Source organism: Megalops cyprinoides, chromosome 17 (genome assembly GCF_013368585.1).
Source record: "Megalops cyprinoides isolate fMegCyp1 chromosome 17, fMegCyp1.pri, whole genome shotgun sequence".
Lineage (NCBI taxonomy): Eukaryota > Metazoa > Chordata > Actinopteri > Elopiformes > Megalopidae > Megalops > Megalops cyprinoides.
In genome coordinates, this window is record NC_050599.1 from 1,735,257 (window position 1) to 1,756,525 (window position 21,269).

Below are 21,269 nucleotides of genomic sequence, written 5' to 3' on the forward strand. Positions count from 1 at the left end.
TCCTGTAGTGAGGGGGGTGGGTGTAGAGGTGGAACTTTTCCAGTAGATCTGGGAGGATCTACCAGTCAGGTAGGACTTGAACCAGGAAAGGGCGGTTCCAGAGATGCCCATCTCAGACAGCTTTGATATTAGTGTCTGGTGGTTGACTGTGTCGAAAGCAGCGGAGAGGTCGAGGAGGATGAGGACAGATGACAAGTCGGAGGCTCTAGCAGTGTGGAGAGCCTCTGTCACGGCCAGGAGTGCGGTTTCTGCTGAGTGGCCAGCTCTGAAACCTGACTGATGGGGGTCCAGAAGGTTGTTCCTGAGAAGAAAAGGGGATAGTTGGTTAAGTACTGCACGTTCCAGGGTTTTAGATATAGAAATGAACACTAGAATCATATCTTGCATGGCAGCTTATATAGCTCTTAAACATGAGGTGTGAGCTTTAGTAGAGCAAATGGTAAATGCATTTTTAAGGACAGAACTTTGAATCACAGGCCCTTTTCTGAGGTTTCCTACAGAGACAACCTAACTTAGCTGTAAATGTTTTTGCAATATCCTGCTGATCAGTTACTTGGCTGGAAGGCATACCTGCTATTTCAATACATATATGATGTGCTTAATTACAGATTTCAAATAGAATGTCTCGAATGAATTGATTACCCCTTTTACAGTGTGGTAAGACATGGCTCTCAACATTTAAGACAATTACCTTAAGACATTAATTTATAATGGGAAGCCATCCATGAATCAAAGTATTTGCTCAGAGCTGTAGCATTTGAGAAATATTAATATAAACATGCCTTCAGAATGTAAAAGACTAAAGGGATCAGGCGAAGTTTAAGTCAAACAACCTAAACCGGAGACTCGGAGAAGACAAACTATTCAGACAAATCAGACGTGAATTCAGGCAACATGTTTAACTGACAAAATGGATCTGCCTTTCAGACCTCAAACTTAGACAAGCGGTACAGCGCTGTAGTTGGCTGTCAGCATCCAACGCACCGGATTTATTCGCCATAATCGTGAGTTGATACTGATCCAGGAACAGCGATTGTGTGCAGACGTTTCAGCGTGCAGTGTTTTCATTTACTCTGAAATGACGAAAATGCGTTTGCGCAGACAGCAGGAAGACACGCCATTGGCTAAAACCACACAGCCCCGCCCCTTTTGCACAAATCAGGAAGTGAAACAATTTGGTGAAAATGCAGACCTGAGGCATCTGATTAAAACAGGGCAGTAAAGTGTGCGTTTGGGCTGGCCTACTCTGGGATACCGAGGAAGACATTAACATGTCTGTCGCAAACCCGAAACAAACGTTTTTAAATCCGGTAAGAACGCAGCTATCTCGCCAGCCATCACAGAAATGCGTTGAGTGTTGTATTGACATAGATGATAGATCGCCGTGTCAATAGATGGATAGCTAGGATTACCTGGCCATAACTAACTATGCTGTTCGAGTGAGTTTTACCTTACTGGAATAAATTGTTTTGTGCGCAACTTTAATAAATGACCAACTTTTTTAGAAGAACGATGTCGGTGTCTGATGATGTTGCTAGGTAGTTATCTAAATTGTTCATCAAGATATCAGTGTTGACAAATTGTGCTGTGCGTATTTAGCCGAAGGGATCGGCCTACGACAGATAATACGGCCAGATGGCGAACTAAGTTACTGGAAATAATAAGACGAGATGGCGTGCTAAGTTATTCGAAACGATCTGTTGCCAGTCACGCTGGGGCGCATCGTTTTTTGTGGTCATTAGACATTTCCAAAAGGTGTCCGCATTGTTATATACTCATGGCAGCAGTCGCGTTTATTTCAGAGTAAGACACGGCCTTGCCAGCGAGCGAGTTTGGCAAGCTTCTGCTTTTGACTTTTTAATACGTGTAAGCTGTTAATACCGTTCTTTTGTGACGTTTAGCCTAAATAAATAAACGCGGAAGATGTGTAGATTATTCATAAGTAGCAATTAATTTAATGTAGTCTGGTCGATATTAAAAACGATGTTGTTTATTAACAATCACACCAGCAGTGCGAGGGACAACAGATTAAAATCATACCTCATACCATATCATACCATACCAATTTTCACTCAGCCGCATTGCTTTAGAGTGTACGTTTTAGGTGGTACTAATTTGTGATATATATATATCTGTATCTCCTCCCGTGTATATATGTATATATCTGTACTATATATATATATATATATATATATATATATATATATATATATATATATATATATATACTGTACTGCCTAGTTGTTAAAACCTCTTCAGTGCTTTGCTTGACTTGTACCTGCATACAATTTAATTTTAAAACGCGCTCGGTGCATTGATTGCATTATTCTTGGCTGTAGACCATTCCGTTCGCTGGAACGATTCTGGGCGGACTGGAGCCAGGGGAGATGGTGCTGATCCAGGGCAGTGTTCCCAGCGATGCTGACAGGTAAAGAGTTCCCAGCAATGCTGACAGGTAAAGCATTCCCAGCGATGCTGACAGGTAAAGCGTTCCCAGCGGAGCTGACAGGTAAAGAGCTTCCTTTATTAAACAGGCAACACAGTTCCATACCCAAACAGTTCTGGGACGGTCATCATTTTACATCAAACTTTTATACCGCAAGCGTTTTTCATTTTGTGGGGTCAAAAAACACGGGATTCTATTACATTTTTGTCTAACGCAGGTGAGTCACAGATGGGATGGAGTTGTAGTGGAAAAAGAATTGTGCTTAGGCAAATAGCCCCAGGCTGGAACTACGAGTACTGTGTTTATGTAGAGTGGAGTACATGGGAAATGGATTTTAATTGGTAATACAGTCCTATTTGAAATCAGTCACATCAAAATATGAACTACAATGTTATATTTCTCTTGTGAGGTTAGTTTTAGTGGAAAACTTTCTGTGAAGAAAGTAAGATAATTTTTGCCCAAAATATGTGGTATAGGTTAACATTGTTCTTCCATACTTGTACTGACACTATGAATGTTTCCTGTCTAACTTGATTTGCAAGCTTGAAGGTTTATTCCGATGGTAGATTTTTTTTTTACATGACTTGAAACACAATTATATTGTTATATTGGTTATAATTTTATGAAGCTGCTGGTGTTATTATCCCTCTCTGCTAGACTCCATAGCACATTCCCTCCATGTAAAATGCACTTGATTGGGAGGTCTTAGTAATCACAATGAATTGAATTTCTTTTCATGGAAACTGACAGTACAATCAAGGTCAATCAAATCAAACAAAACATACAAAGAGTTAAAGATTAACAATGAACACAACATAATTAAAAAATAGGCTCATATATCACATCAGGCGAAACTGGTTTAGAACAGAAGAAGCGGGACTCGGCAGTATGAGAGCTGAGAGCGGGGCGGCAGCGCTCTGAAGTGTTCGGTGAAGGCTGGCCTAAGCAGGATGCTGTGGAGTTGTGTCTTTGGGCTGGAGAGTGACTGCATTATGTATGTGGGGTAGCCATGGAGAAGGTCAGCAGGGTCAGCTGGGAGGAGCCCGTTGACTGCCTTGTATGTTAGAGTTTTTAATCGAACTCGGTGCTTCACCAACAGCCAGTGGAGCTTGAATAGGAGAGACGAGTTATTGTGGTCATGGGATAGAGTGTGTGTTAGGACTCTAGCTGCTCTGATTTGAATGCGTGGCAGTTAATTAATCTGGTAAGGATGTCAGACTGGAGATGACTGCGGTATAGCAGTCTGGGTGGAAGCAGGGATCAGGGATTCTGCGTTCAGATGGAGAGGGTGAGGGTCTGAGTCTCGGGATACTGTGTCGGTGGAGGAAGGCGGTCCTTGAGGTGCTTCAGATGGTAAGAGTGGCATCAAGAATAATGCCAAGGCTCTCCACTCGAGCTGCAGGAGGGGTTGTGTTGCTGTCAATGCTGACATTCAAGTTAGCAGCTTTTGATGGAGCAGATTTGGAGCTAACAAGCATAACTTCAGACTTGTCACCAGTTCTGAATGTGATGGAGGTGGTTGGTGAGAGTGTTTGGGGTGGGGTGGGGGGCACAGCTGAGGATTCTATACTGATATAAAACTGTGTGTCTTCTCCACAGCCCTGAAATCCAACACTTCGCCACACCTGACCAAGGGGTATAAGCGTTAGTACACAAAAAGTATGTTATTATTCATATGCAATGTAGGTGGCAAAATATGGTATTAGAATGGAATCACAATTAATAAGCAAATGAAAGGAGTAGTTCAGATTCCAAACAAGCTGGAGAACCACACAAAATGCAGGGGAATGGCAAGAATTTATAGAGGAAATGCTCGTGTTGGTCATTTGAAACATAGAGGTCTGAAGGTGGTGGGTAGCAATCTGTGGAGAAAGTGACCAGGGCAGGCGTGTGGTTTTAAGTGTAATGAGGTGTTGTGTGTGTGTGTGTGTGTGTGTGTGTGTGTGTGTGTGTGTGTGTGTGTGTGTGTGTGTGTCTGCGCTGTGTGTGTGTGTGTGTGTGTGTGTGTCTGCGCTGTGTCCAGGTTCCAGGTGGATCTGACCTGCGGCAGCAGCACCAAGCCGCGGGCGGACGTGGCCTTCCACTTCAACCCCCGCTTCAAGAGGTCGCCCTGCATCGTGTGCAACTCGCTGCGGCAGGAACGCTGGGGCCGGGAGGAGATCCACCACGTCATGCCCTTCAGACAGGGGGCGCCCTTTGAGACCATCATTCTGGTGCAGCAGGATGTGTTTAAGGTGAGGGAGCCTCGGAGAGCCCAGCTCTGAGCTCCACGGGCGTGCAGGTGTGTGAGGAGCTGTGGGGAAGGTTTGTGAGTAGCACCCACCCTGCACAGAGATGGTGTGTGTCCGGCTGTGTATGTGAGCAATGCTGTTGTAGCATCCACCCTGCACAGAGATGGTGTGTGTCCGGCTGTGTATGTGAGCAATGCTGTTGTAGCACCCACCCTGCACAGAGATGGTGTGTATCCGGCTGTGTATGTGAGCACCCACCCTGCACAGAGATGGTGTGTATCCGGCTGTGTATGTGAGCACCCACCCTGCACAGAGATGGTGTGTATCCGGCTGTGTATGTGAGCAATGTGGAGAATGCCAGTTATGCAGGGCCTGTACGACAGTGGCACTCGCTAAGGAAAGGTTAACGGGTTCAGTTTCACTGCGAGTGTAAAGAGCAGCTCCTGTTTCACAGCTCGGGGTCTGTGACGGCTCTGTGGGGCACAGCCCTTGGCCTGTGGCCACTGCATTCTCTGCAGTGAGGCAGTCACGTGGCCGTGTATCAGAGCAGAGCGCTGTCAGGCTGTGGAAGCACAGAAATGAGGATATTCCTCAAATAAACATAGTTTCTCTTACGATGTTCCTCCTGGCTTTTCACCACTTTCAGTTCTCGTGAGTGCGGTTGAGGTGCTGTTAGGCTGGTTACCCGCGACTTAATAACCTTGAGTTAATTGACTACCTCAAAGCCTCGCTTTCACTAGAGAAACCCAGGCTGACTGGCAGCCTCTCGGATGAGGTCACTGTTTGCTCTGTCCGGATTTGATGTTAATGAGGGGAGCGGCTTGAAGAGCAAACCTCTGCTTTTCTCTCTGAACGGGATGCCCAGAGGGCCTTTTCAGAAGGAACCGTTCAGTTCTCTGTTACCAGCCTTTTTCAGGTGTTTGTTCAGACTCTCCTTAGTAGTCTGACAAACAGTACCTGACATAATTAGTTTATTTTATCAATGGGTCGGCTGATATGGCCGTATAAAAGCAGCGTTTGCCACTGAGGTCATGTGTCCTGCGAAATCAAGAGGTGCCCATAAAAATCTTTGTTTTATGAAAGCAGCTTAAAATCTTACAGGAGAAATAAAGAGGAAATCACTTATTTCAGTTTGGCAGTAAAAATTCAGCATGAAAAGCGTTGTGTCTTTCAGCAGAACCGTATCACTGGCATTGTTAGCACTGGAGAATGTTTGTTTGCTCATGCACTGCTACCTAACCAATAGGATGGCTTGTTCTGTCACTGCGAGTGCAGAGCGGGAGTGGGGATTGAGTTGCAGGGGTGGGTCCTCTCTGTTGTTCTCAGACACTGTTACCATTTGTGTTTGTGTAACATCTGGAGTCAGGCTTCAGCTGCGTATGGCTGGGAGTGTTGCCTCCGATTCCCTTAAATGGCAGCAGAAGGGGCTCGGCTTGCTCTTCCACAGTTCCCTCTTTATCCTGCACGAGCCAATCACAGGTAAACGAGTGAGGTCAGGTGAGGTCAGGTGTCACATGGGCGCAGGGGTTTGCCTTGGATGAAGGAAATAAATCAAAATGACCTTTGTGATAATTATGCTGTTATCTGTGATCAGCTCAGGCAAGCACTCATGGAACACAGATTCACTCAGAATACTCTCTGGAGCGCACACAAATGAGTCAGCAGTGGGTCGGATTTTATTCGCCTTGGTCGCTCAGACCAGGGAAATGACAGGGTAGATATTGTAGTCAGATGCGTTTTCTGGTGAACGAAGATAAGAAAATAATGCAGACCGCACTAGAGTAGCTTGTGTAGTAAAGGGAAGCTCTTGTACCTTTGATCTGTGGTCATGAGCACGTTTTGAGGGCGTGTCTGAGGGATGTTCCAGATAGGAGATGTGCTCAGTGGCTGACGTGATCTGTGTGGGCCAAGGTCAAGAGAAAACCATGGTATGCAGTGCCAGATAAATGCATTCAGTGCACAAAAACCCTGTGATGTGCTCTAAGTGTATTTATTTCCGTGCTAATTGCTCATGAAATTCCTGTGTTAGAATAGTACTCCAGCCCATCTCATAATGGTGGCAGGAGCAGGACTTTTTGAAGCGCCATGTCATTTACACCATATAGTGTAGTATAGTGCCGTGTTTCCCAACCCTGCTCCTGGAGGCACACTGTCCTGCATATCTTCTATGTATCCTTCCTGCTTGACTAAATCAGGTGTGCTCAGCTAATCAAAAGTGCCACTGATGAGTTCAGTCAGGTAGGTAGAGCAGGGATAGATAGAAGATATGCAGGACGGTGTGCCTTCAGGAGCAGGGTTGGGAAACGCTGGTATAGTGGTTAAGGAGCAGGACTCGTAACCGAAAGGTTGCCGGTTCGATTCCCCTTTGGCAACATACTTAACCCACAACTGCCTCAGTAAATATCCAGCTGTATGAATGGATAACATTGTAAAAAAAAACAACTTGACCTGATGTAAGGCACTCTGGGTAAGAGCGTCAGCTAGATGCCAATAATGAAATAATGTAATGTACACCAATCAGCCTGTTATTGGCTGATGAGCTGATGACATCAGTAATGTAATGTAATGTATGTATTGGTTGATGAGCTGATGGCTGCTCTCTCCCTGCAGGTGGCAGTGAATGGGGCCCATGTGCTGGAGTACAGACACAGACTCGACCTGGACAAGGTGGACACCCTGCTGATCTCCGGGAAGGTCAAAATTCAGGCCATCGGCTTCATCCCAAATGCGGTTTGTAGCCCAGCGGAGCCTCTGTGATTTACATCACTGTCCACAGTGAGATTCAGTACAGACACGAGGCCTGGAAAACTCCTCTCTGTGGAGGGGCAGGGTGATTCAGAATTTAGGGTTGCCTTTTCCAGAAGCTGCTGTACACCTGGAACACTGGATTAGGTGACTCTCTGGTGAAAATCTTTAATTAAACACCCGCATCACCTGTTCTTGATGTGGGTCATTGTGTGAACCATATTGTACATTTACTCTATATCATAAATGTGCCGTGTGGTATATTTGTGAGCATAATCTATATACTGCCCTACAAAGGCAAAGTGCAGTAACTATGCAAACACTGAAATTGAGAAAAATACCTGTAAAGTTTTTGCACCAGCCAGTCCAACATGTTGTGGGTAGATTACTGGTAATGCATTCATATATTGTCTTCTTAGGAAGAAAATTTTGATAGATAAAAACCATGAGCACTGATGTGACCTTTGACCCCCAAAAAGCAGATACTGCACTTTGCCTTTGGTAGACCTCAAACAACAATAACACTATTGCAAAGGCAAAGTGCAGTATCTTCAAACTAAATTTGTTCATCCAACTTTCTTGTTGTGTTCCTTACTATTGTTTTTAATAGCTTTAATAGTTTTATTGATGTTTGCAAGTTGTGAATGTTTAAAGTGATCTGTTGTAACCCTTTTCACCGCAGTGTTTTACTCATTAAGAAATTGACAAGAAACTGTCATTCTCATTGTCATCATTTCCCTAAGCAGCATTAGCATTTCACACAATAAATAAATATTAATGTGCTGGCTTGGATTAGAAGTTTTATTTTAATTGCAAATGAACTTAATTTAAAAATTTAATTACAGAAGTTAAAAAAGTTAAGAAGTTAAAAAACGGAAGTTAAAAATTCACATAAAATTGTGAATAAAATTTAAACAACAGAAGATCAACAAGCAAGTTTGTTCATTCCTCCTCAGCCAGGTTCTCCCAAAACTACGGGTGGATTCAATGGACTGAACTATGTCAGTTTCTGCAGCCCAGAATGCTTTCAAATCATTAGTTGCAGGAACGGCATTAGTTTTAACGAAATTCATTTAAACAAAAACAATAGAATAGAACAACAAGTAGGTGATGTATATGTAGGTGTGTGTGCATGAAAATATGACACAGTTCTGTTAAATTTATTGATTATGTAACTAAAAGCTATAATAATGAGACGTAACAGATGTCACAAAGCCCATTTAGTCTTAACTCTATTTTGACCAAATACGTAGTTACTGCGCTTTGCCTTTGTCAGAGTAGTTTTAGCCAGTGTGGTTTGTCCTGTAGTGAAAGTGAATGCTGCTCTGTATGTGTGTGTGTATGTGTGTGTGTGTGTGTATGCGTGTGCGTGTGCATGTGCGTGTGTGTGTGCGTGCGTGTGTGTGGCTGCATTCTGAGTGTGTATGCGTGCGTGTGTGTGTGTGGCTGCATTCTGAGTGTGTATGCGTGCGTGCGTGCGTGCGTGCGTGTGTGTGTGCCTATGTGGCTGTATTCTGAGTGTGTGTGTGTGTGTGTGTGTGTGGCTGTATTTTGAGTGTGTGTGCGTGCGTGCGTGCGTGCGTGTGTGTGTGGCTGCATTTTGAGTGTGTATGCGTACGTGCATGTGTGTGTGTGTGTGTGTGTGTGTGTGTGCGTGCGTGCGTGCGTGTGTGTGTGAGAGAGAGAGAGATGTGTAGCTGTATCATCCTGTGCCTCCATTTTCAGAGCTCAGCTCCACCTCCTCCATCTGTGGTGATGAGCAAAGGCAAACAGCCCAATGTAAGGACATAATCTCCCACTGACTCAACTGCCACACACTCACACACACACACACGCACACACACTCAGAATGCAGCCACACACACACATGCACATGCACACACACACACACAATGCACACAAACTCACTCACACACACTCAGAATGCAGCCACACACACACATGCACACACACACACACACACACACACACACACACACACACACACACAATGCACACAAACTCACTCACACACACTCAGAATGCAGCCACACACACACATATGCACACACACACACACACACACACACACACACACACACACACACACACACACACACACACACACACACACACTCACACACATGCACACACACTCACTCACACACACTCAGAATGCAGCCACACACACACACACACACACTCAGAGTGCAGACGCTCACACTCTCCTCTCATGTGTCCAGTGTGTTCTGTATCATCCACAGGAGTTCATAAATATTTTGTGAATGAAGCTTCAGGTAAAATGCACATGATGCAGGTGTCATGCAGGTCTTTGACTCTTTCACAATGGTCCACATATCTGACATTAATCGAAACTCCACTTGTCATATGTCTTATGGTATAGACTCCTCATACATTACGGGGCAGAGTGTAGGAGGTGAGAATGAGAGTGAGGAAATTTGCTCAGGAGCCAAAGCAATAAAATAAAAACAACTTTAAAAAGCCTGCGGCTCACAAGCGGCTCAGTGGGCCAGCTGCTTGTCTCGAGCGCAGGCCGAGTGCTGCGGCTGGGGTACGAATACTTGCAGTACATTGATACAGCTGATTCTCATGTCTGCTCACAAGTACCATACCTTGCTCATCATGTGTGTAAAAGCATGTTTTTCACTGTCATGAGACAAAGCCAATCAAAGTCAAATCCCAAATCCCTGTTTTCTTCTCTCAGGCCCTGTTCTCGGAGTCAGGTGACCTGGTGAGTCTGTGTCTTGTCTGTCTTGTAGGACTTTCAGAAACAAATCTGGAGAGACGTGGAGAAACTGGAGAGAAAATTAGAAATATTTAACACAGACCAGCTGTTGCAGCTTCAGAATACTAGATTTTGTTGAACATACACAGGTTTGAATCCATGTTGGTGTTTTCATGTTTTGATTGGTTGTTTGGCCTGCTGATTGACATGTGGTTTGATTTCAGACCGTGCCTTATAAGGGCAGACTGCTGACCGGGATAAGCACAGGAAACACCCTGACCATCAAAGGGAAGATTGGCCTGTACTCCCACAGGTGAGCATTCCCATCAGAGAAAAGCCTGCTGGGAAATCCAGTTTCTGCACTCCAGTTTGATCCAGTGACCAGATCTGGAGCTCTATTTTTCCCAGTTTTAGCGATCTTTGTCTGTCTGGCGAAGGCCTAACTGCCCACTTCCATTTCAGAGGTTAGGATTGTTGGAATAAGGCTGTAAACAAAGGCAAATTGCAGGATAAAGGGCCCTCCAGCCTGGCTGTAACCCTGTGTGTGTGTGTGTGTGTGTGCGCGTGCGTGCACATGTGTATATACTGGCAGCTTTTCAGTGAACCTGTGTGTTGGCGACACTGGCGACATCGCACTGCATCTGAACCCGCGCATCAAGGCCGGGGTGTTCATACGCAACTCCTTCCTGAGTGAGTGCTGGGGTCCTGAGGAGAACAGCCTGCCCAGCTTCCCTTTCTCCCCGGGGGAGTACTTCGAGGTAACGACCCCCTCCACGACCAACCATCCACTCCATCTGGACAGAACGGCTCTGATATGTTCAGAATCAGAGGCATGACCACTGGTGAAGACACTTTCTGGGCACAATCTTGTGTCTGTGTGTGTGTACTTTTGTGGGGTGATTGCAGTTAGGTTTGCATTTTTGTCATCTAGCAATTCATTTCTACAAACTACAAAAAAGCTACACCTGTGAATGGCTGTGGATAGGGGCTGGTCATCCTTCAGCTACGGCTGCCCTGCTTCTTTATCCTGCCTGTGTGTGTGTCTGTACATTGTGTATGTGCGTGAGTGAATGTGTGTGCATCCTCTCTGACTCTCTCCTTCCTCCTTCCCCCCCTGCAGATGATCATTTACTGCGAGACCCACCAGTTCAAGGTGGCTGTGAACGGGAACCACCTGCTGGAATACAAGCACCGGGTCCAGGATCTGAGCAGAGTCAACCAGCTGGAGATCCTGGGGGACCTGCAGCTGCTCGACGTCAAGCTGTGGTGACCCACCCCCCCACGCCCCCTGTAACCCCCCACACTCCCTCAGCAGAGCCTTCCCTCACACACCCGCACCCCTACCATCCATCCACACCTCTCTGTGTCCCCCGAGTTCCGGAACCTTCCCTTGGCATGTCTCTCCCATACCTCCTCATCACGGTGTGTATGTGCGTGTGTGCGTGTGTGTGTGTGTGATGGGCTCAGGTAAAGCCTTCATCCTCAGCTCTCCAAGCATTAAAAGTCACGGCAGCCTGATTTCCAACCACTAACCAAAACTGAGCTCATATTTTACAACCTTTTTTAGCGGGAGACTGACTGAATGTAACATGTAAACTATAACCTACCCACGCTGACTAACCATTAACAGGTCTATTACCTCAGATATATGCAGTCTGTACATATATATAGCAAACTGAATGGCAAATTGCTGTTGTAAAAACAGGGCTGTTAAGATACAGTGTATTTATTCACACCTATGTCATGGTACATACCTGCTGGACACAACATGCATAACTTATGCATATGCGTTATACACACAGCACAACAGTAATTTAACATGTCAGCTCACTTTAAAAAACTTTTATTAAAAGGTTTTGGGAGGAGTTCAGGTGCTATTGAGCTCATCAGCCTCCTTACCTGTTTCTAACATTTGACGCATTTTAGGTTTTGTGTGTTTTCTACATCTGGCTATTGAATATGAATGACAGGTATGTATGTATGTATGTATACATATACACGCCTGCCTTGTGTGCTTTTTAACATGGAGCTTAACTCAAGTTTGCTGAGGTATTTGGCAAAAAAGCACAAATTACACATTAATTATAAACTATAAAAAGGGTACCATGGTGATCAACATATATATGTGGCAGAGTGCAGAATTAGACAGAGCTTTGGACCAGAGATCATAAGACACGGTTGTGGTCACATGATGAGGGTGTGGGCTTGCTGTGGTAAACTTAAGAATAGCACTTAACCCTGTTTGTGCGAGTTGCAATGGGCAAGAGAAAGGTGGTTAATTCAGGGCTTCATCCTCTTAAATAGTGTCAGAACAAAACCGTGCAGGAGGGGCTAGTGCCCCCCCTCTTTGCTGCATATAAGAGGTGCACCTCTTCCACACCTCTCATCCTCAGGCCACCGATACAGCAGGGAAATCTCAGCCACTGTACCTGTGTCAGGTTCCACCCTGCTGTTCCCCACTGCGCACACCTGGCCTTGGTGCCCTGGCACACTGCAGCCCAGCTCAAAACCTCCACATCGCCTTTTCCTTTGGGTTTTCCCTACACGCGTTTCCATGTTTCCATTGGCCCACACAGAACCACCTTGTCTCTCGAAACCGAAGCATAGCAATACTCCCCAGGGTTAACCTATGTTGTGTACATATTTGATTTATATACGTTTTTTGATCTCCCAAATAAACTGTAAAAGATGGATTTCTTGTCCTGACGTTTGGTCATTTGGTGAGGTGTCTGCTGTTTTCTGAGGGAATGACTCTCTGTCATGTTGGTAGATGTAATAACTGTTTATGTCTTCAAATGTTTTAATATTACATGTGCATATTTCCAGAACTACAGAAGTGCGGGTGATTTGTAAATTATTAGTAGGAAATGAGTATGTCTGCATTTTTTGAAAGTCTGATTAGAAAAGAATTTCTGGGTAGTGTGAAAGCCAGGAGTGGAAATCTGGGCTGTGTCCAGAATGAACCCAGTGGCCAGAACTGAAAGGGTTAATCTGTGGGTTAATGGCAGGGAAAGAGTGAGGTGTAGTATGCTACACTGCCACCTGGTGGCCAAATAACACCTGTATAAATGGACTGTGTAGCCCTTGATTTTTTGGTTGGTTTGACTGTTCCGTTTGATGTATTGGGGCCTGTATGTAGAGCCCTGTGTGACAGCCCCCTGGCCTGTGCTTACCTGCAGCTCAGGTGTGAGTGACCTGTGTGACGGGCCCCTGGCCTGTGCTTACCTGCAGCTCAGGTGTGAGTGACCTGTGTGACGGCCCCCTGGCCTGTGCTTACCTGCAGCTCAGGTGTGAGTGACCTGTGTGACGGGCCCCTGGCCTGTGCTTACCTGCAGCTCAGGTGTGAGTGACCTGTGTGACGGCCCCCTGGCCTGTGCTTACCTGCAGCTCAGGTGTGAGTGACCTGTGTGACGGCCCCCTGGCCTGTGCTTACCTGCAGCTCAGGTGTGAGTGACCTGTGTGACTGTCCCCTGGCCCACGCTTACAGGTGCAGTCTTACACAAACACACAGAGCAGGGGCAATGTGCCTAATGTCCGCACTGAAGCTTGTTAAAGCAGCCAATAGAAATAAAGACGAGCGAGGCATTTCTCTTTCACATGCACAAGTTTCCCTCCACTCCACTCCTCCCCACTGCTGTCACATGACACCTGTGAACGTTCTGATTCCGCCCTCGCCCCGCCTGTGTGTCCTGCTGTCGGCTGTAACCTGCAGTCTTTCTGATGATGTGTTGGTGGCGTACCCGTGTGCCCACAGAGTGTGGGTGAATTATGCACTTCTCATCTGTGGACCCCAGAGGGCGCTACACTTCCTGGATGGAACGGGCATACGAATAGCATTTTATTGAATATTTACAAATTTAGTCTTCATCGTAATAAAAAATGAAAGGCCTGGCACCAGGAACCAGGAGCGTTCAGAGGTCTTCAACTCTCAGGACACATGAGAAGTAAGCAGGCAGCCAGAGTGGAAGGTACTTTCAGTGTTAATTCCATCATGTTTTTAACAGGCTAAGCAGACAGACGCCCATTTGTCCTGTGTGTGTGACAGCGTGGGAGATGTGCATTTTCCTCACAGATGGGCAACGTGACACGGTCAGCTTAGGCAAAGCTTCAGGCAAATCCAGCTTCCCTAAAAATGGGTGTTTTGAAAGGCCTGGCCCTGAACGTGGTCATTACGGCCTTACTGCCTTACTGTCTCAAATCAGACACAGCTGAAAGCTGCTCATAAAAGTGGCATTTTTATTAATATCCACAAGAAATATTGCATTTGGAAGGAAATAAAGTTGTTGATATGGCACACCACAATTTCAGATATCAACAGAACGACGGACACGCAGCGCGTCATAGTAACCGGAGTTCCGACCACATTACTGAATTACCGACAGTGTCAGAGTGTTTCAGAAGTAGAAAAGGCAGTGACATCGTCCGTCAGCGATCGGCGAGGCGGCTGTGTGTGCTTTCACAAAAGATCGCAGGCGGTCTTGTGACGGAGGAGGGGAAAAAAAAATCAGTTTCTAAACATGTTGAGGAGTTCGCTGTCACACTACCTTCTGGTTGCCTGGAAACAGCCGGTAGCACAAAGGGAATAATTTCTGTCTCGTTCCTCCCCTCCCCCGGTTCTCTCAAAGAGAGCGTAATAGCTGTGTAGGAATTGCAGGTGCTGGAGAGGTCTTCCTCCTGCGAGTGGGCGGGTTCGAGCCCTCGGCTCGGTCCTGGGCTCCAGGCAGGCCGACAGGGTGAGCCGTACAGTGGACATGAGGGGGTAAAAGTTTGGACACAGGGAGTTCTGAGGGCAGTGCAAGCGCTGGCAGGGTGGAGGGGGGGCAGAGGCAGGGGAAAATGGCACTGGCAGAGTGTGTGTGTGTGTGTGTGTGTGTGTGCGTGTGTGTGTAAGTGTGTGTGTGTGCGTGTGTGTGTAAGTGTGTATGTGTGTGTGTGCGTGTGTGTGTAAGTGTGTAAGTGTATGTGCGTGTATGTGTGTGTGTGTGTGTGTGTGTGTGTGTAAGTGTATGTGCGTGTATGTGTGTGTGTGTGTAAGTGTATGTGTGTGTGTGCGTGTGTTGGGGAGTCTTGCATTTTAATAGGCAGTGTTTCTCATAGTTCATTTCTTGCGACCCCTTGGACTGTAGTATTCCTGTCGTTAGACAATTTCTCCATATTCATCCTGACAGCCCTCAGAAGCACAGGGATGGCGTCCCTGTAGGAGGAGGTGTTTGGAGGTGGTTTGTGCCGGAAAACTGTCTAATCTGAGATGAGTATGAGGTGATGAGGGTGAGTAGAGTGCAGATGGAGGTGTTGATCTTCTGTGGAAGATCGGTCCGAGCGGCCTGTCCCTGCGGGGGAGGGGCAGGGGGCTCAGACGGAGCTGAGTTTCACCAGGCCTCTGACAGAGTCCTCGTGGAGCGAGTCCAGGCTGGCGGGGTCGTACAGCTGGGGGGGCTGGCTGTAGGGCAGCATGCCGGGGGGGGAGGGCACCTCCTCGGGGCTCCGCAGGTGGTGGTGGGGGTGGGGGTGCGCGTGAGGGTGAGGGTGCGGGTGGAGGTGGGCATGGGCGTGGCTGTCCTGGTCCCCCTCCCAGCACAGGCTGCTGGTGGAGGTGGGTGGGGTGGGGTGGCTTGTGGCCAAGGAGGCGCAGTGACCCGCAAAGGACGTCCTGCCCGCGAGGGGGGCTTCCCCGCCCATCATGACCGGCTCGCTGTGAAGCAGAGGAGTGGCTGCGGCCTGCAAAACGAATTTGGTGCTCTGAATGCACTGGTCTTGGTCACACTGAGGCAACGAGACAGAGTGACGCGAGGAGAGAAGGGGGAGAGAGACACGGGGGAGAGGAGGAGAGGGGCAGGGGGTTGGGCGTGGGGGGAGGGAGGGGCGTGGGGGGAGAGGGAGGGGCATAGTGGGAGAAGGGGAGGGGCATGGGTAGGTGTGGTACACCATTAGGATTAAACAAAGGGGAATAAAGAAATATAAAAAAGAAGGCAAAATATGGAGTTAACGCAAGGAATGGGGAATATGGAGGTGGAGGAGGAGGAGAAAAGAAGAACAAGTTAGTGACATCATGCAAACTCCCCATTCAAAACACAAACACAAAAATAGCACTTAAGTGATCCTTCCTACTGTGGATTTACAATGAACAACAGTCAGCTGGTACACTAGGACACCCTCCAGTTATTGCTTAGCAGTTTGTGCAGCTCTGTTAGCAGGGTGATTGGCATAATGATGTCACAGCAATGATTGACACGCCACAGCTCTGGCCGCCTGGGATAACCCCAGCCCTGCTGTGTGAGGTTCAGCCACCATCAGAGCATCGGGGGGTGAGAGAGGGCGAGAGGAACAGCTGCTGCAGGCCCCAGCCCTGCTGTGTGAGGTTCAGCCACCATCAGAGCATCGGGGGGTGAGAGAGGGCGAGAGGAACAGCTGCTGCAGGCCCCAGCCCTGCTGTGTGAGGTTCAGCCACCATCAGAGCATCGGGGGGTGAGAGAGGGCGAGAGGAACAGCTGCTGCAGGCCCCAGCCCTGCTGTGTGAGGTTCAGCCACCATCAGAGCATCGGGGGGTGAGAGAGGGCGAGAGGAACAGCTGCTGCAGGCCCCAGCCCTGCTGTGTGAGGTTCAGCCACCATCAGAGCATCGGGGGGTGAGAGAGGGCGAGAGGAACAGCTGCTGCAGGCCCCAGCCCTGCTGTGTGAGGTTCAGCCACCATCAGAGCATCGGGGGGTGAGAGAGGGCGAGAGGAACAGCTGCTGCAGGCCCCAGCCCTGCTGTGTGAGGTTCAGCCACCATCAGAGCATCGGGGGGTGAGAGAGGGCGAGAGGAACAGCTGCTGCAGGCCCCAGCCCTGCTGTGTGAGGTTCAGCCACCATCAGAGCATCGGGGGGTGAGAGAGGGCGAGAGGAACAGCTGCTGCAGGCCCCAGCCCTGCTGTGTGAGGTTCAGCCACCATCAGAGCATCGGGGGGGTGAGAGAGGGCGAGAGGAACAGCTGCTGCAGGCCCCAGCCCTGCTGTGTGAGGTTCAGCCACCATCAGAGCATCGGGGGGGTGAGAGAGGGCGAGAGGAACAGCTGCTGCAGGCCCCAGCCCTGCTGTGTGAGGTTCAGCCACCATCAGAGCATCGGGGGGGTGAGAGAGGGCGAGAGGAACAGCTGCTGCAGGCCCCAGCCCTGCTGTGTGAGGTTCAGCCACCATCAGAGCATCGGGGGGTGAGAGAGGGCGAGAGGAACAGCTGCTGCAGGCCCCAGCCCTGCTGTGTGAGGTTCAGCCACCATCAGAGCATCGGGGGGTGAGAGAGGGCGAGAGGAACAGCTGCTGCAGGCCCCAGCCCTGCTGTGTGAGGTTCAGCCACCATCAGAGCATCGGGGGGTGAGAGAGGGCGAGAGGAACAGCTGCTGCAGGCCCCAGCCCTGCTGTGTGAGGTTCAGCCACCATCAGAGCATCGGGGGGTGAGAGAGGGCGAGAGGAACAGCTGCTGCAGGCCCCAGCCCTGCTGTGTGAGGTTCAGCCACCATCAGAGCATCGGGGGGTGAGAGAGGGCGAGAGGAACAGCTGCTGCAGGCCCCAGCCCTGCTGTGTGAGGTTCAGCCACCATCAGAGCATCGGGGGGTGAGAGAGGGCGAGAGGAACAGCTGCTGCAGGCCCCAGCCCTGCTGTGTGAGGTTCAGCCACCATCAGAGCATCGGGGGGTGAGAGAGGGCGAGAGGAACAGCTGCTGCAGGCCCCAGCCCTGCTGTGTGAGGTTCAGCCACCATCAGAGCATCGGGGGGTGAGAGAGGGCGAGAGGAACAGCTGCTGCAGGCCCCAGCCCTGCTGTGTGAGGTTCAGCCACCATCAGAGCATCGGGGGGGTGAGAGAGGGCGAGAGGAACAGCTGCTGCAGGCCCCAGCCCTGCTGTGTGAGGTTCAGCCACCATCAGAGCATCGGGGGGTGAGAGAGGGCGAGAGGAACAGCTGCTGCAGGCCCCAGCCCTGCTGTGTGAGGTTCAGCCACCATCAGAGCATCGGGGGGTGAGAGAGGGCGAGAGGAACAGCTGCTGCAGGCCCCAGCCCTGCTGTGTGAGGTTCAGCCACCATCAGAGCATCGGGGGGTGAGAGAGGGCGAGAGGAACAGCTGCTGCAGGCCCCAGCCCTGCTGTGTGAGGTTCAGCCACCATCAGAGCATCGGGGGGTGAGAGAGGGCGAGAGGAACAGCTGCTGCAGGCCCCAGCCCTGCTGTGTGAGGTTCAGCCACCATCAGAGCATCGGGGGGTGAGAGAGGGCGAGAGGAACAGCTGCTGCAGGCCCCAGCCCTGCTGTGTGAGGTTCAGCCACCATCAGAGCATCGGGGGGTGAGAGAGGGCGAGAGGAACAGCTGCTGCAGGCCCCAGCCCTGCTGTGTGAGGTTCAGCCACCATCAGAGCATCGGGGGGTGAGAGAGGGCGAGAGGAACAGCTGCTGCAGGCCCCAGCCCTGCTGTGTGAGGTTCAGCCACCATCAGAGCATCGGGGGGTGAGAGAGGGCGAGAGGAACAGCTGCTGCAGGCCCCAGCCCTGCTGTGTGAGGTTCAGCCACCATCAGAGCATCGGGGGGTGAGAGAGGGCGAGAGGAACAGCTGCTGCAGGCCCCAGCCCTGCTGTGTGAGGTTCAGCCACCATCAGAGCATCGGGGGGTGAGAGAGGGCGAGAGGAACAGCTGCTGCAGGCCCCAGCCCTGCTGTGTGAGGTTCAGCCACCATCAGAGCATCGGGGGGTGAGAGAGGGCGAGAGGAACAGCTGCTGCAGGCCCCAGCCCTGCTGTGTGAGGTTCAGCCACCATCAGAGCATCGGGGGGTGAGAGAGGGCGAGAGGAACAGCTGCTGCAGGCCCCAGCCCTGCTGTGTGAGGTTCAGCCACCATCAGAGCATCGGGGGGGTGAGAGAGGGCGAGAGGAACAGCTGCTGCAGGCCCCAGCCCTGCTGTGTGAGGTTCAGCCACCATCAGAGCATCGGGGGGTGAGAGAGGGCGAGAGGAACAGCTGCTGCAGGCCCCAGCCCTGCTGTGTGAGGTTCAGCCACCATCAGAGCATCGGGGGGGTGAGAGAGGGCGAGAGGAACAGCTGCTGCAGGCCCCAGCCCTGCTGTGTGAGGTTCAGCCACCATCAGAGCATCGGGGGGTGAGAGAGGGCGAGAGGAACAGCTGCTGCAGGCCCCAGCCCTGCTGTGTGAGGTTCAGCCACCATCAGAGCATCGGGGGGTGAGAGAGGGCGAGAGGAACAGCTGCTGCAGGCCCCAGCCCTGCTGTGTGAGGTTCAGCCACCATCAGAGCATCGGGGGGTGAGAGAGGGCGAGAGGAACAGCTGCTGCAGGCCCCAGCCCTGCTGTGTGAGGTTCAGCCACCATCAGAGCATCGGGGGGTGAGAAGAGGGCGAGAGGAAACAGCTGCTGCAGGCCCCAGCCCTGCTGTTGTGAGGTTCAGCCACCATCAGAGCATCGGGGGGTGAGAGAGGGGCGAGAGGAACAGCTTGCTGCAGGCCCCAGCCCTGCTGTGTGAGGTTCAGCCACCATCAGAGCATCGGGGGGTGAGAGAGGGCGAGAGGAACAGCTGCTGCAGGCCCCAGCCCTGCTGTGTGAGGTTCAGCCACCATCAGAGCATCGGGGGGTGAGAGAGGGCGAGAGGAACAGCTGCTGCAGGCCCCAGCCCTGCTGTGTGAGGTTCAGCCACCATCAGAGCATCGGGGGGTGAGAGAGGGCGAGAGGAACAGCTGCTGCAGGCCCCAGCCCTGCTGTGTGAGGTTCAGCCACCATCAGAGCATCGGGGGGTGAGAGAGGGCGAGAGGAACAGCTGCTGCAGGCCCCAGCCCTGCTGTGTGAGGTTCAGCCACCATCAGAGCATCGGGGGGTGAGAGAGGGCGAGAGGAACAGCTGCTGCAGGCCCCAGCCCTGCTGTGTGAGGTTCAGCCACCATCAGAGCATCGGGGGGTGAGAGAGGGCGAGAGGAACAGCTGCTGCAGGCTGGTCACAGAGGCTCAGAGCAGCCGCGGCTCTTTGGACTCGTGTTTTCTGGCCCCGACCGAATCTAACGTCTGAGCGGAGATTACATTTATAATATTCAATCCCCCTGAGCCTCCGAGTTTAGAATTCATCTCACGGCTGTGCTCCGCCCACTGCCACTGCTGTTAAGAGGCCGCTCTGCATTTAAGGAAGCAGATATGGCTGTTGGCGCTGGCATTTAATTCCTGATCCACAGGTAGGCAAATAAACGCTCACACATTTCAGCTGTGTTTCCGGCTCTGATGCTGTTAAATGAGTCATAAACAGAGTGATAATAAGCAACACAGAGGACAGGAGCACAGAGTCCCTCTGAGAGGGAGCAGGCAGAACAGTCATTTAGCTCTGGGACTAAACCACCTCACATCAGCGGCACCCAGAGTCCCTCTGAGAGGGAGCAGGCAGAACAGTCATTTAGCTGCGGGACTAAACCACCTCACATCAGCGGCACCCAGCTCTTCTGGGGCTAGAGATGATTTTTTATGCGTTTCTGTAGACGTCACAACATCAGCAAAAAGCTTCCGCACAAACCAACTGCCTGTTGATTGGTTAGTGGGGAAGCATGCAGGAGTGCCTTCGAATGGCAGTAATTAGCCATGAATAATCAGGCCTCATCCCAAAGTGGCACTGTGACAATGTAAGTGATTTTCATCGTGTACAAAGAGCAGCACTGGGCTTTGATGAGAAGACTAAAAGAAATCAACGTTGATTATGTATTAATCATGTAATTCAAATAACACATTTCTGTTTTGGAGAGTGTGTGTGTGGGTTTAGTTAGAGGCAAACAAGCAGCTTCAGTCACACATACACAGAGGAGGTGTGCCGTGCCGTTTTCCAGAGAGAGAGTGGATCTGAAGCGGTCCACGAGCAGAGCGGTCACCGGTCACGTTTCGGCTCACAAGAAGTGAACTCTACCCCGAGTTCCTGTTTCACCAGCCTCTCACTGCCATGCTCTGTGTATAAGCTGAGGCTCATAAATCAGCCGCGTGGCAGCAGGAGCGCTCATTACTCCACCTGCGCTCGCCGCCAAAGTGACGTCTCGGCAGGGCACTTTAACTCAACAGAAGGAGGGAAGGACAGTGATACAGTAATGAGCGCGCATCATTATGCATCGTGGAGTTTCCACTACCGTCAGCC

General features: G+C 50.1%; 2 protein-coding genes across 5 annotated transcripts in view; one reads left to right on the forward strand and one right to left on the reverse strand.

The window, feature by feature from the left end:
- The first annotated feature begins 1,160 nt into the window (after positions 1–1,160).
- lgals8a (galectin 8a) lies at positions 1,161–12,610 on the forward strand. Its single transcript, XM_036549243.1, has 9 exons — positions 1,161–1,310; positions 2,340–2,428; positions 4,470–4,680; positions 7,288–7,407; positions 9,148–9,201; positions 10,127–10,153; positions 10,372–10,460; positions 10,740–10,905; positions 11,268–12,610. Exons 1-9 carry the CDS (start codon positions 1,272–1,274, stop codon positions 11,415–11,417), a joined length of 945 nt encoding a protein of 314 aa, XP_036405136.1. The 5' UTR covers positions 1,161–1,271; the 3' UTR covers positions 11,418–12,610.
- A 2,560-nt stretch (positions 12,611–15,170) lies between these two features.
- The window catches only part of LOC118791791 (probable palmitoyltransferase ZDHHC14), a 31,221-nt gene continuing 25,122 nt past the window's right edge, over positions 15,171–21,269 (reverse strand). The window contains exon 9 of one of the 4 annotated variants that reach the window (XM_036549237.1): positions 15,171–15,865. In XM_036549237.1, coding sequence (XP_036405130.1) covers positions 15,500–15,865 — 366 coding nt within the window. In that variant the 3' untranslated portion in view covers positions 15,171–15,499. Of the gene's footprint in view, positions 15,911–21,269 lie in introns of all 4 variants that reach the window. The other 3 variants (XM_036549236.1, XM_036549239.1, XM_036549238.1) reach the window with 3 other exon arrangements.

What these genes read in the sequence shown, in the direction of transcription:
- lgals8a (XM_036549243.1), top strand. Translation starts at nt 1,272, where the DNA reads ATGTCTGTCGCAAACCCGAAACAAACGTTTTTAAATCCG. An exon ending in GTTCCCAGCGATGCTGACAG is followed by an intron (nt 2,429 to 4,469) that starts GTAAAGAGTTCC and finishes CGCTGTGTCCAG; the next exon opens with GTTCCAGGTGGATCTGACCT. An exon ending in GCAAAGGCAAACAGCCCAAT is followed by an intron (nt 9,202 to 10,126) that starts GTAAGGACATAA and finishes TTCTTCTCTCAG; the next exon opens with GCCCTGTTCTCGGAGTCAGG.